General features: G+C 47.7%; 1 protein-coding gene across 3 annotated transcripts in view; it reads left to right on the top strand.

The window, feature by feature from the left end:
* The window catches only part of MSRA (methionine sulfoxide reductase A), a 334,984-nt gene extending 321,201 nt beyond the window's left edge, over positions 1-13,783 (top strand). For all 3 annotated transcript variants that reach the window (XM_079139990.1, XM_079139989.1, XM_079139991.1), the window contains one exon: positions 13,609-13,783. In XM_079139990.1, coding sequence (XP_078996116.1) covers positions 13,609-13,773 — 165 coding nt within the window. In that variant the 3' untranslated portion in view covers positions 13,774-13,783. The remainder of the gene's footprint in view (positions 1-13,608) is intronic.
* Positions 13,784-14,625: the final 842 nt, after the last annotated feature.

Here is a 14,625-nt window from a genome sequence, read left to right as displayed (position 1 = left end):
TCCACCTCTCCCTCCTCGCTCCCTTCCTCCTTCCCTCCCATTCTTCCTCCTTTCAAAAGAAAAGAAAAAAAAAAAAAAAAAACCAAGACAAAACCTTCCTGACCACACTTCATTGCTAAGAAGCACGAACAACCTTGCCCAGGGAGCCCCCGCCTTCCGCCCTCAGGTCCTTGTCTTCGTTTTGGTATTGCATTGGCAATTGGAAGAACCCAAGAGGCCAGAGTCCTTCCCTGATGCCTGGTGAGAAGTCGAGGTGCCCCTGCCTGAATCCATGATCCACCCTGGCCCTGACCCCCGCAGCCCCTGGGTTTCTGTGGAGTCCCATAACTCCCTTTCTGGGCGGGGCACGTTCCTCACGCCAGGTCATCGCTGAGCTCAGAGGAAACCAAAGCTGCTGCTCTTCCTGCGGCACCGCCGGGCCCTCAGCCACGTGGGGCTGGAAGCTAACTCATGGAGCGCTCGGTCTTAAGTGCTCCCGTCTAATTTTTTCGTCCTAGTTTTAGTTTCCTGGGATAATAATTAAAAGCCCCAGCCAGGATAGCGTGAGGTCATCTGGATTGCAGCCCAAGGGAGTTTTTCTGCTTACAAGCTGGCCAGCATTTTGCAGTTGACAGATGTAACTTACCCCAGGGCAGGGGAAGTCTCATAGGAGGCTTTAATTTCTTAATATTGAAATGAGCACAACTTTTACTGTCTTAATCAGTGAGTTAAAAAAATAAATAAATAAAGTTGCCAGGTTTCACTTTTTAAACTTGGTGTAAGAGAATTTTAGAAATTGTGATTGCTCTTTAAGTTACTGCAGAAAGTTATTTTCTCTGTGTTCAGGAGACTCTGGCAGCAGTTGTGCAGATAGGCTGTTGAATTACAGTTCAGTGGAACATCTTTGGGGCTGTGCCGTGGATCCCACGCTTATAACAGGCAAGTGTGCTACACCCTGAATGATTTCATCTTTGGACTGGCTTTTTATCACATTTCATAAACTCAGAATACAGAAGTATTCACTTGAAATTGCAGCTGAAATCTTCTGATGCAAACCACGTTCTTCTGGAATACATGATATTTTAAGGAAGGGCCATATTGGGGAATATTGTTGACTCTTAATAAAGAAGGGATTTACTAATGGTTATGAATGACCTTTACAACATCATAATGAAAATGTTTCATCATTTATCTAAGCAAATAATTTCAGACTAAAAAAATCTGATGTATTACATGTAGTCATTCTTAACATACTACTTAATTTATTCCGACTTTAACATTTTCTTAAAACCAACAGTTCTTCAGTTGTTGGGGCCAGGTACTACTCATGTCTGGTTCCCTGGTACTTTGTACAGTGCCCTAAGAGGACACAGTAACTGTTTCCTAAACTAAACTGAAAAGAAATTTGGCTTAAGAAGCTTTGTGGGTGTCTGCATGTGTGTCAATGTTGTGTGTGTCTAGATGGGTAGATAGATGGGGGTATAGAGGTAGATACAGATATTATATATAATATAAAATGCCATGTTATAGGTATAGAGCCAGGAACTCAATGGGACCATACCAGAGTCTCAAGACAGGGGTTAGCTATTTGAAATCAAAACATAATTTTAAAATTATATATACAGAACTCTCAAAAATTCAACAATACAAACAAAGCAGCCAAAAAATGGACAAAGGATTTGAACAGACATTTCACCAAAGATATATGGAAGACAAAAAAGAACATTAAAAGATGCCCAGTGTTGTTGTTCATGATTAGGGAAAATCACAGTGACACTCTCCTGAGATGCCACGATCCACAGTTAGTATACATTCGGAAATAGCGACAGTCCCAGTGCTGGCACCCTGCAGGGCAGTGAGAACGTCGTGGGCTGCAGGTAGGAAGGCAACATGGCGCCACCAGTTTGGAAAACCACTTGGAAACTTCTTGCTAAGTTTCATACTCTTTTCCTCTTGTGACCCAGCTGCCCCTCTGCTAGATTTTTACCTGAGACACGTGTGCTCACACGGACCCAGTCCAGATCCTTCTGGCAGCCATACTCACAAGAACCCACACTGGAGACAACCGAATGTCCTTCCGCTGGGCGACGAATGATCAAACATGCATTTTCCTGAGAAGGCCCTGTTGGCACCTGAAAGCAAGACCCAGAGGCTGGTGCTTGGGCTTGCTGAGCACTTTTGCATTAAAGGAACTCGGAGGCACAGATGCTGCCCCAGCTCTGAGGACTTCCTAACCTCCCAGCTCTCTCTGAAGTTCCCTTTGCTGACTGGGGAAACTTCTAAAAGACATGCAATTCTCTCAAGCCCCCTTCCTAAGAACCCCATCAAAGAGCAGGAAGGATTAGCCACTAGAGAAGAGCCTCAAGGTCCCCAGCCCAGACAGACTTTCATGTCTTCCTCTGAGGGCAGCCCCAGGGGCGGCCTGGGAGACTGTGCCAGAAGGTACTTCTGTTCACGGGGTTGATGTGGCTCCTGCCTCTAGCATTCCTTGCTGCCTCCGCAGCTCCTCCACAGAGGAGCGTTGTCCCAGGCTCATTCATCTCTCTTAAAAATTGTTTACTGTTCCTCCAGAAACACCTGCAGTCCCACTTCCCTCTCCCCTGGGGAGAGGGTGTTTAAACTTTAGCCCTTTCTTTGGCAGATTGTGCGTGAATCCAGAGAACAGGTGTCCATTGAACAAGTCCAGTGCCGCCTTCTGGTGATCTGTCTCTTACTTGTTAACTTCAGTGGGCCCTGTGGGGTGGAGGGGAACTTCCCCCCGGATCCTCCAGCCCAGGTCACTGACAATAAGGTGAGAAAAGAGCAAAGACAAGGCAGAGTGTAAGGGCTGAAGCATTTCAGGTGTGCGCTCCAACACAGGCACAGCGCCCAGGGCTGTGGTGCCTCGGGCCTCAAAGGGGCCTCCCCCAACACGAGCTGATCGGGCAGAGCCATCAGTGGTCAGACCTGGAAAGGAACGTGGAGAAGAAGCTCACTAAAATGAACAGCTAAGGTAGACAACAGTGACCACTCATCGTGGGAGAGAGGAACTGGACCGGCCACTTTATAAATTTCAAATGCAAAATTTTCAAAGAAAAAAAATTAAGAGACAAACACGAATGTACAACTTGCTAGACAAAGACTTTGGGTAGCTACTATAAAGAAGCTGAAAAAAACTAAAGGAAACCATGTCTGAAGAATTAAAGGAAAATATAAGGAAGTTTTCACTGAACAAAGAATGTCAAGAAGGAAGTAGAAATCATAAAACAAGCAACTAAATAGAAATTCTGGAACTAAACAGAACAAACTAAAAACTCTTTTTTTAATGCATTTTTATTGATGCATTATAATTTTACAAGATTATGGGATTTATTTGATTTGCATATGTGCACATGATGTAACGATATAACTTGGCCAATATCCCTCCCAGCACTTCCTCCCTCCCTCCCCACTTCCCACCCTTGGTCCCCTTCCTCTACTGATCTCCCTTTGGTTTTCATGAGACCCTCCCCAACATTTCTTTTCTTTATCCTCTCCAGCTTCCACATATGAGAGAAAACATAGAACCCTTGACCTTCTAAGTTCAACTTATTTTGCTTCATGTAAGGGTCTCATGTTCTATCCATTTCCAGCAAATGACATAATTTCATTTTTTTGTGGCTGAATAAAACTCCGTTGTGTATATATACCACATCTCCTTTATTCATCTATCTGTTAATGGACACCTAGGCTGGTTCCATAGTTTGACTATTGTGAATTGTGCTGCCTTAAACATGGGTATGCATGTATCACTGCAGCATGATGACTTTAATTCTTTAGGATAAATCTGAGGATTGGTATAGCTGGCTCATATGGTGGTTCCTTACCTGGTCTTTTGAGGAATCTCCATACTGATTTCCATAGTGGTTGTACTAAGTTATGATCCCAACAACACTTTTAGACTAACAGTATAAACATTTTTTTACACCAACAGTGTAAATCCTCTCCAGCATCCATTATTGTTTGTATTCTTGATGACTGCCATTCTGCCCCATGTGAGGTGAAATCTCAGTGTAGTTTTGATTTGCATTTCCATAATTGCTAGTGATAGTGAACATTTTTTTCATACATTTATTGTCCATTTGTATTTCTTCTTTTGATAAGTGTTTATTTCATTTGCCCATTTATTAATTGGGGGGTTTTTTTTTGGTGTTTTTTAGTTCTTTATATATTCTAGATATTAATCCTGTCAGAAGAGTAGCTAGGAAAGATTTTTTCCCATTCTGTGGGTTTTCTTTTCACATTCTTGTTTCCTTTGCTGTGAAGAAGCTTTTTAATTTGATGTCATCACATTTATTAACTCTTGGCATTATTTCCTGAGCCTTAGGGTCCTATTGATAAAGTCATTGCCTGTACCTACATACTGGAGTGTTGACCCTACATTTTCTTCTAGGAGTTGCATAGTTTCTGGTCTAATTCCCAGGTCTTTGGTCCATTTTGAGTTGATTTAGTGCAGGGTGAGAGCTAAGGGTCTAGTCTCACTCCTCTGCATGTGGATAACCAGTTGTCTCAGCACCATTTGTTAAAGAGGCTGTCTTTTCTCCAGTGTATGTTTTAGGCACCTTTGTCAAAGATCAGATGACTATAGATGTCTGGGTTTGTTTCTGCGTCTTCTGTTCTGTACCATTGGTCTATGTGTCTGTTTTTTGTGCTAGCACCTTGCAGTTTTTGTTACTATAGCTCTGTAGTATAATTCGAAGTGAGGTATTGTGGTGCCCCCAGCATTGCTATTTTGACTTAGAATTGCTTAGGCTATTCTGGGTCTTTTATTCTTCCAAATGAATTTTAGGACTGTTTTTCCTAGCTCTGTGAGAATGTCATTGATGTTCCGATGGGGATTGCATTGAATTTGTGTATTGCTTTTGGTAGTATGACCATTTAAACAATATCAATTCTGCCTGTCCATGAGCATGGAGGTCTTTGTCTTCTTGGGTCTTCTTCAATTTCTTTCTTCATGTTCTAGTTTTTATTGTAGAGATCTTTCACTTCTTTGGGTAGATTTATTCCTAGGGTTATTTGTTTTGTTTTGTTTTGTTTTTTTGTTTTTGTTTTGAGGTTATTGTGAATGGAACTGTTTTTCTGATTTCTTTTTCAGCAGAATCATTGTTGGTATATAGGAAAGCTATTGATTTTTTTTTGTTTGTTTTTTTGGTAGCAGGAATTGAACCCAGGGGTGCTTAACCACTGAGCCGCATCCCCAGCCCTTTTTATATTTTATTTATTTTGAGACAGGGTCTCACTAAGTTGCTGAGGCTGACCTCAAACTTGTGATCCTCCTGCCTCAGCCTCCCCAGTCACTGAGATTATAGGAGCGTGCCCTCATATCCTGCCAGACTATTGATTTTTGTATGTTGATTTTTGTAACCAGCCCTTTTGCTGAATCTGTATATTAGCTCTAGCAGTCTTTTGGTGGAGTATTTTTGGATCTTCTAAGTATAGGATCATAGCATCTGCAAATAGTCATAACTTGACTTTCTTTCTAATTTTTATCCCTCTAATTTCCTTCTCTTGCCTAATTGCTTTGACCAGAATTTCTAGCCCTATATTAAATAGGAGTGATAAGAGTGGACATCCTACCAGGGCCTGGTGGCCCAGGCTGGTAATCCCAGCAGCTCAGGAGACTGAGACAGGAGGATCCGGAGTTCAAAGCCAGCCTCAGCAAAAGCGAGGCACTAAGCAACTCAGGGAGACCCTGTCTCTAAATAAAATAGGGTTGGGGATGTGGCTCAGTGGTTGAGTGCCCCTGAGTTCAATCCTCAGTAACAACAACAACAACAACAACAACAACAACAACAAAAAGAGTGGACATTCGTGTCTTGTGCCATATTTTCAAAGAAATACTTTCATTTCCCCCCACTTACTGTGAGGCTGTCTTTGGGTTTTTCATATGTCGCCTTTATGATGTTGGGGTAGGTTCCTTCTGGCTCTAGTTTCTTCAGTGTTTTTATAGTGAATAGTGCTGAATTTTGTCAAAGACTTTCTCAAAGAAAACTACCCTATAGGAGTTGTCAAATGAAAGACAGAGCAAGGTTGAAGACAAGTCAGTGGAGATTATCCAATCTGAGTAATGGAAAGGAAAAGAATGGACAAAAACTGATGAGGTTGCACTGAGAATATGCTTGTGTTAGTCATACTTCCATCACTGTGACAAAATACCTGAGAGAATCAACTTGTACAGAGCAAAAGTTGATTTTGGCTCTCAGTTTCAGAGGTTTCAGTCCATGGTTGACCTGGTGCTTTGGGGCTTGTGGGGAGGCAGCACACCAGGGTGGGAGCCTGCTCACCTCATGGCAGTACAGCTGGGAAGTAGAGAGAGAGAGAGGGGAAGGGGCTGGGACCCAGTGTCTCCTCCAAGGCACGCCCAGTGAGCTCACTTCCTCCCACTAGGCTCCACCCACCTCCTGAAAGTTCCACCACCTCTCAATAGCACCGTGGACTGGGGACCAAGCCTTCATCACTAGAAGACTGGACTCAAAGAGAGAAGGAAGTTTCCCCAGAGGACAGCCTCCTGATTTAACCTTCTCATTTTACAATCGAGGAAACTGAGACCCAAATGGGTAAAACAAACTGCCCAGTGCTTGTGAGACACTAGACAGGACTTTATTTAAAGATTCCACAGCTTGGGGGATCCCAGTTCTCCTAAGACTGCCCTCACTTTGAAACTGAAAGTCTCACTTCCCAAGAAACCTTCTAGCACGTTGGCCAGTGTGTGTACTGTTCAAATTGGAATCAATCTTCTTCTCAGCAGTCTGGGTTGCTGGGATTTGCACATAAATGAGAACGGCTCCTGGGCATTGCTGAAGTCAACATTCTGGACTCAAGCAGCCAGCCGTCCTGCTGCTTTAAGTTTTTCTGTTCAACCTTTTGGAATGAAGGATCTTTCCTTTTAATGAAATCTGCATTTCATTCCCAAGGTGAAACCTGGTGTCCTTGGCTTTTCTGAAAAAGTGGAAAGTGGTTTCTTTTGTGTTCTAAATGCTAAGAATACAACAAAAACGTAGGTTGCCGTTAATTGATTGCAGATATAAAATAGCAGATTATAACCCCTCAGAGATACACTCGGGAGAGAGGAGAGAGACAGAGGCAGAGAGATCCATTTCTTCTGCAGCTAAAATTCATGACAGTAAAACCTACGCAGGGAAAGTTGTTTGAATTCTTTTTCGCAACCAGCAGACCTCAAAGGAAAGATCAAATCAAGAGGAACCAGCAGTCCTTGAACAAGTGATTGATGTGAACCATCTTGTGGGTGGAGGTGACTGCCTAAGCCAGAGCCAGAGCCATGTCTCAGCCACAGGACCCTGAGCCTGTCCTATGACTGGAGCAGAAGGTCGCACGGCTCAGCCCTCCTCCTTTTGAGGCCAAGGCCGCCTGGCGCAGGCTAGCCTGGTGGGGTTCTAGTAGGCAAGTCTTCACGTACCCGTGTGCTTGGAATTTGAAAGGTGGGGGAGACAGAGTTCACGGGAGAGCGGGGCGGCTGCCTCCTCACCCTCGTCCCTGCCTCAGTTCAGTCAGCCTTGGAGACCTTGCTGCTGGCAAGCAGGTGAGCCTGGGACACACCTGCCACCTTGGCCTGGGGGTGGGGGGGCAGCCCGCTAGTCCTGTGAAGTGCTCCTGTGTCATAGGCAGAGGAAGAACAAAGAGCTCACAGCTGGTTCACCCCACGTGGCGTGAGCAGAAATAGACCACAAGCTCAAAGACCCGAGACCTCTCCCTCCATCCCTGCTTCCATCTCTTCCTGCCATCTGCCCCTGAGTCCGTGTCTGCTGGGCTCCTCGCCCTGGCCCCCGCCTTGACAGCACCAGAACTTGTCTGCCCCCTACCCCCAGGCCCGTCAGCTCTCCTCAGATATGCCAGGTTACCTGCCCCTGACTCCCCAGACTTGATCAAGGAGTCCCCTCAGCTCAGAACGCAAGTCCACCCACTGTGAAATGCCCATTCAGTCCCACCTCCTCCAGGAAGCATCTTCCCAGCTGGATAAACCTTTCCTTCCTCCAACCCCTCAAAGGGCTCTCATTGCACTTTCAACATTCTGGAACATTCCTTCTGCCTCCCACAGTGGATACTGGTGATGGTGAAAGTCCTGTCTCCTCCAGTTAAGTCTGGCCTCCTCATGGACAGAGGGCATCTTCATTCCCCAGGGAGTATTGGGGTGAGACCAGTGGAAGAAACAAAATATTCTGTTGGGGGCTCTGCTCCCTGGTTGTCATTGTCCTTTCCTAGGCCTGGGTGACGGAGCATCACTAGCAGGTCCTTTGCTGCTTGCTGTGGAAAAGAGAAAAGTGGCAAAACTCTTGCTGGCATGTCATAGCCTCTGCCCAGAAACCACGTGGTGCCAAAGCCACTCATGTGGGCAGCCTGGCCTCCAGGGGGAGGGCAAGAGAATTTGGTGACCACCACTGCAGTCTGCCACACCTGTCCCACGGGGCAGAGCGCCTCAACCTGTAGCACACGCGGCCCCTGCAGATCACTTAAAATACTGATTCTGATTCAGTGGGTCTGGAGAGGGACCCAGAGTTTGCATTCAAGCAAGCTGCTGTGGCTGTCCACACGCGAGGAGCCAGGGCAACACTCCAGAGCCTTCTTGGTCAGGAGAGCATCCTGAACCCCATCCTTCCTCCCCTCTCCGCAGAGGCAAAGCCCAGCCAGCAGCTCTGTCATTTTGCATTGCAAACCTAGAGGAATATGCTGGCGGCTCAGAAGACCTGCCATTTACCTTCAGAGTGCAGGGACACAGAGGAATAGATAATGAAAGCCATTAGCTGTGTGACAGAACCGCAGAGTCTGGGAAAGGACAGAGCACAGGAACATTTCAGCCCTTCCAGGAAGCCAGCTCTTCTGTCTAGAGGCCATCATTTGCATAAGCAGGTCTCTTTAATGGACCGAATTAGACCTAAATGTGTCACCTCCTTCCCTCCATCAGCTGGAGAGGCTGGGACAGGTCAGTGCACTCTGCTGGCCTGGGAGGGGCGTCGGCCTGCTGAGCACTCCCTCACTGCCGGATGGTGGGGAGCTTTCCCTCCTGCTTGAGCCAAGGGCAGTTGACTCTGGGCACTTCGTCTCTCCCAGAGCCAGGGGCTGTGGGTCTGGAGTCCTCCCTGGAGTTGCTGACAAGCCACTCATCAGTGCCAGGCTGGCGGCTGCTCCCGCCCATGCCACACTGAACCAGACATGCGGAGCCTCTGCTCAGCTCCGAATAGATGGTGTTTCCTTTCTAGTGGTTTTATTTAAAAGCCATGCCAGTCATTTCATATCCTGTCACAGAGATTTTGATGGACAGCCATCTGGTCAGCCAGAAGCTATCCACGGACCAACATGCCGACTTAGGCATCGACACAGGCTGAGCTTACTGAGCCTCATGGGGTGTCTGTAACGTGTGTGCTGTTTGGTGTATGTACTCTGGGCATGAAATTTGATAGAGTCAGATCTAGAAGGTACCAAAGTGGTGTCTCAGTTCAGAAGGGAAAAGTAGAAACCAGCAAGATGTGCCAGGGAGGAGCTCCCTGCTGGCACTAGAGGCGAACAGAACTGGCTTCTGCGCCCCTGCGTCGTGTCCTGTAAAACAGACCTGGCTGGCTCCCAGACAGTTTCTGTTGAGCTCTTTGAAGGTATACCCCAGTTTCTTATGGGCTCAGTATCATAAACTTAACTTCTAGGAAATTAACTCCTAACAATTAGAGTGCTTTAAAAATTATCACAAAATAAAATGAAATACACAGATATGTTTTACAAATAGTAACACATGAACCCAATACATAAGCCTGAATTCTTTTGGTGGGTAAAGGAGATGGGATTTGCTTGGATCAGACTTCATGAGGCTTTCAAAAATAGTCAAGAGGTCTGAACTGCTCTTTCTTTCCTGGTGACTTTTTCTGTAGCAAGCACAGCCATCTGGCCTTGCTAAAGGGCCTTCTAACTGTGATCAGGGTCATCTGTCTCGAAGATGGTCACTGCTGATCAATGTGCCTGCACGTTTCCCCACCCCTGTGAGTGGTGGCTGCTGGGTTGTGCAGGGGCTGTGAAGTCTTTGAACTTGGCAGCCCTGTCTAAGGGTCTGAATCCTGGGCTGTGGCTGGACCCCAGAGGGTCTTAGAATCATTTGAAACGATAACCAAATGTGTGGTTGTGAGTTTCCTATGGGAAGAGCATGCACAGTGTTCACAGGATTCTCCCCGAGGTGTGAGCATCACTAACCTGTGTTCAAGTTTCTTCATTCCGATACAGTTTCTGAGAAGTGAAAGGATGTGTGGGTCAGTCCACGGTGAGGTTGACTATTTCACACAGCATCCTCGTGAGCGCCGTATGCACATGCACAAGGTACACACTCACATGCAGAATGCATGTGCATGCCCCTCTGTCCCACACACTTGCGTGCACACACACACACGTGTCTCCAGAGGCAGCACCCTTGACTCACTCCCAGTTCCCACTCTATAGAATTCCAGTACAACTTTCTTGTTTATCCATGTCAACTTTTTGCACCTCTGACATGCTCAGTTCCCTGAGGCTTACTTCCTGCCTGGCTCTCTAGTCCTCCCTTCTGGGGACAGCTTGTGTGTGAGAAGGAGCATGGAATCGAGAGCCAGACAGGCCTGGATCCTTATCCAAACCCACCACTAGTGCTTGGCACATGAACTTGAGCAAGGTTCTTAATTGCTTTTTGTTTCCTCCTGGGTAAAGTCAGAATAGTGACCCCTACCCCATATGATTTCTTGCATAATGAAATGAAAAAAAATGAAAGAAAAAGCAGCCTGCATTGGGCATCTGCCACATGAGGGTCCCGCAAACTCCTGACATCCCTTAGAAAATCAGCGCCGGCCTAGCACCTCTGATGTCAGCTTCGCCGTCCTGAAGCTCCAGGTTGTCTTCTGGCCTCTGCTGGACTCAGAAGATGCTTGGGAAGATTTGGAAGGCCATTAACCCTCTGACGGGCTGGGCGCCAGGAGACCTCGCTCTCTTGCTGTTAGGAGAGTTTGTTCTGCCTTCAAAAGGTGTCGCTGCTCTGTGGGGTCAGCTGAGGTGGGGCAAGAGAGAAAGGTGGAGCGCTTGTGGGCAGCGAACCTTCATGCTGTATCCTTTGGCAGTTTTTTAGAGCTCAGCATCTTAACCTGAGGTCTAGATACCAAGAGCCAGAAGGCACCCGAGTGTTGTGGGATGTGCTTGTCGTGATCCCATGTGTTGATGGCCAAAAAGGTCCACGAAAAGCAAAAGCCTGCAGATCCTTGTTTTGGGGCAAGTGGGAGACGGGGATGGAGAAAGGTCTTTGGAGAGGCGGCTGGGCCTGTCAGAGCTGCCAGGCAGATGGGTCCACCTTGGCGGCCGCTCCCAGGCTTGGGCGGCTCCTGGATCTGAGCGCAGCGCCTGCCACCCTGCGGCCGCGCACTGGAACTGCAGCGGCGAGCGTGGGCCTCCCTTCCACCCCGCCAGCCCAGGGAGTGGCGGCGGGACCACAGCCCTAGGTCCTGCCTGACCACTGGTCTGAGAAGAGCAGCGGCCCAGGCGCCTGGGAGGGAACAGGCACCAGGGGGCTGTGGCAAGACACCTGGGCCTACCTGGGCAGAGGAGACCAGGAAGGGGCCAAGAATCCCTCACACCAGGGGTCGGCTCCTCAGAATAGGGAAGACACAGCCAGGCAAGACAGCACAGGGCAGGAGGCGACACCAAGCGAGTCAGCCAGCCCAGGGGAACCAGCACCCTTGTTGCTGGCCTAAGACCCAGGGAGAGCTCCGCTTGCGAATCAACCTGGAGTCCTTCAGATGGAATCTTTTACTGTATATGGCTACAGCTGCAAGAGAGATTATTTTAAATCAATCATAGGAGTTCTCTGCTTCTCTTAACTTGCTACGGGCCACCATGTCGAGTCCTGACCTTGGCTTTTTCTTTTCAAGCTCTCTGCTGCCTGAAGCAGCAAACACTCCACGTGGTTCTCCTGCCAGTACGCCCCTCCCAGGCCCTCATCCTTCTGGAGTTCTGTCTCCTGAAAATAATCTGGTACCAAATGCCAGGTCAGCCAGGATTCAGTCATGGAAACAGAAAATGTTCAAGGTAGTTCAAGAAGGATTTCATACAGGGGATTTGGTGTTTACGGAATCATTGCAGGTGAAGGTCTGGAGAAAGCATCATTAGATTTCAGGATACCAAGAGGTTACAGAAATCTCCAAAACTCATTGCCCAGTGACTTGAATTGCCTGCAGCTTGGGAATGGAGGGAAGCCAGCAGGAGCTGGCCAAGTCACAGGTGTGCGCTCCGCACGCGGCCATCGCCGACCTTACCGTGGCACCGTGCAGTTATAGTCTCTCCTTGTGTTGAGCCTTTCAGATTCTATGTGGGTTTCTCTCATTTGTGGAATCAAAAGTGGGCCATTGCTATAAGTAGAATCTGGGAAATGTGGTCCCAAAGCGCCACCTCTGCAGTCCCTGCCACGCTGAGGACATCAAGGATCAAGGCACAATGTCTGACATACACTTTTAAATATGGGAGATAATAATAGGATTTCCTTCCTAGGGCTGTTGTAATGCTAAAATTAATACATGCGAAGTCTTTGCACAGAGCATGGCATATGGTAAACACTCAATAATTGCTAGTTTACAAAAAAAAAATAGTCAAAACTGACATTAGAATGGCTCCTTCTTCTCATTTCTAACCCCTGCAAGAAAACCAGCTGCTCCTGGTCCAATAGCCCGCCTTGCCGAGGACTCCCAGCCTGCTTGGCTTTAGGATTGCCTGTCTGCCTCATTCTGGCTCCAAGAGCTAGGCAGAGATTCTGGAGAAAGGTTGAGTTCTCAGAAGAAGCTGAAGCAGCCATGCGTGCTGCATACGACATCGGGCTCGCTGAGTGGGCAGATTGGAGGATTTCATCTCAGATGGACCAACAGTCTGGTCAGCACCTTGTGAAAGCAAGGTCCCTGGCTTGACTCGGCAGCTCGGGGCCAGATGGAGTCAGTGACTGAGGTTGAGTCTCTGTAGCCTTATGCTCAGAGATCCCCCTGCAACCAGAAAGAATCAGGGTGCAGCTGGAATTCAAAAGGGAGAAGCAATGGTAGAGTCTGTGGGGAGTCTTGTCTGTTTTTTAATCCTTCTCATGCCCCAAATAGCTCTGTTCTTTCCCTTCAACTGTGGTGACAGGTTTCCTTCCCTAGTAGCAGATGCCACCAGGACTTAAACTGGGTCACAGAGGGCAGTGATGGCTGACATAGGCCCTCGAGTCATGTCCTCCCCTGACCTGGCTCCCCTGCCCGTCTAGCCTGGAGCTCAGAGCACAGGCCCCACAGGTAATGGGCTCCCAGAGCACCTGAGCAAGTGTCTTGCTCCCGAGAACTCAGAGTGAGGACATTCTGTGCTACCACCTGAGGGCGTGTGGAGCCTATCCTGAGCCGTGGGCGAGGGGTAGCAGTAGGGCAGTGGATAGAGCATAAATCCCAGAGTCACAAACTAATTTACACCTGATTTCAAATGCCAATTCACTGAGGTCCAGCAGGGTACACGTCCATCTGGGAAGGGCCCAGCCAGAGCATGACCTCCGCCCCATCCACTTCCTGCAACACCTCAGCCCTCCTCTTCCAGGAGGCCCTGTGTCTAGCATTGTGTCCTGAGGTCTCTTTCTCTCCCCCACAGGTTCTTTCAGAGCATGGCTTCAACCAGATCACCACTGACATCCGGGAGGGACAGACTTTCTACTATGCGGAAGACTACCACCAGCAGTACCTGAGCAAGAACCCAAATGGCTACTGCGGGCTCGGGGGCACCGGGGTTTCCTGTCCCTTGGGTATTAAAAAATGAGTTCTCCCTGCCTGGTGGGTCCCAGAGGCTCCAAAAATAATCCCTTCACCGAATGGGATCATGCTTCCGTGACCCACATTAGTGGCTTTCTGAAGTGCATGTAGCACAATAACATTTTGCCAAAATCTGTTTTCTAGTTCAGGTTTAATTCACAGGACATGCAATGGCAAGTTGATAAAACATAATTTGTCTTCCAGTAAGTTAGGGTGGAAGTAAGTTAGCTGTGAGATTTTCTGGGTCATTTGAGATCTCAATAGAGATGATGAACACCCTTAGGCCCTGTGTCCACCCTTTCTGGGTACCTGCTATGGGAGATGAGGAGGCTGGGAGATTGCTAGACAGCGCTCAGGGATACTGGGAATCCTTGATCTGTGTCCTGTGCCACCTCACATGCTCTCCTGTCCCCCAGTGCCTTAGTTTGCAAACATTTACAGCCCCAATGGATCACTCGCTGAAATGCTTTGTTCTGCAGAGCCGAGATGTGTGTGAGAGGCCTCTGCTCCCTTCCTGGCCGAGATGTGTGTGAGAGGCCTCTGCTCCCTTCTCTGTGCAGACCAAAGATGTGCATTCGCTTGATGAATCTAATGCTTTGCTTACAGCAATGAGAAATGCTTGTTCTAATAAAAATCTCCATTCAGTAATACCAACTGCCGGGCGCCTCGTCCATTTTCCCGTTGTTTAGGAAGGATATTTGTAGGCACCGTGAGATAGATTAACAAGCTATAAGAGAGCTCGGGAGGTGAGAAGCCTTGTAATTATTTTCCCCGAAATGGAAAATATTATGATTGGAATTTTTGGAAAACACGCCCACTTCCAGCTCCTTGCAACTGCAGGGGTAATAGCTGCTTATCG

This window comes from Sciurus vulgaris, assembly GCF_902686455.1.
Source record: "Sciurus vulgaris genome assembly, chromosome: 5".
In the NCBI taxonomy this organism is placed as follows: domain Eukaryota; kingdom Metazoa; phylum Chordata; class Mammalia; order Rodentia; family Sciuridae; genus Sciurus; species Sciurus vulgaris.
Note: the sequence above shows the minus strand (reverse complement) of the source record. Positions and strands in the feature narration are given on the sequence as shown.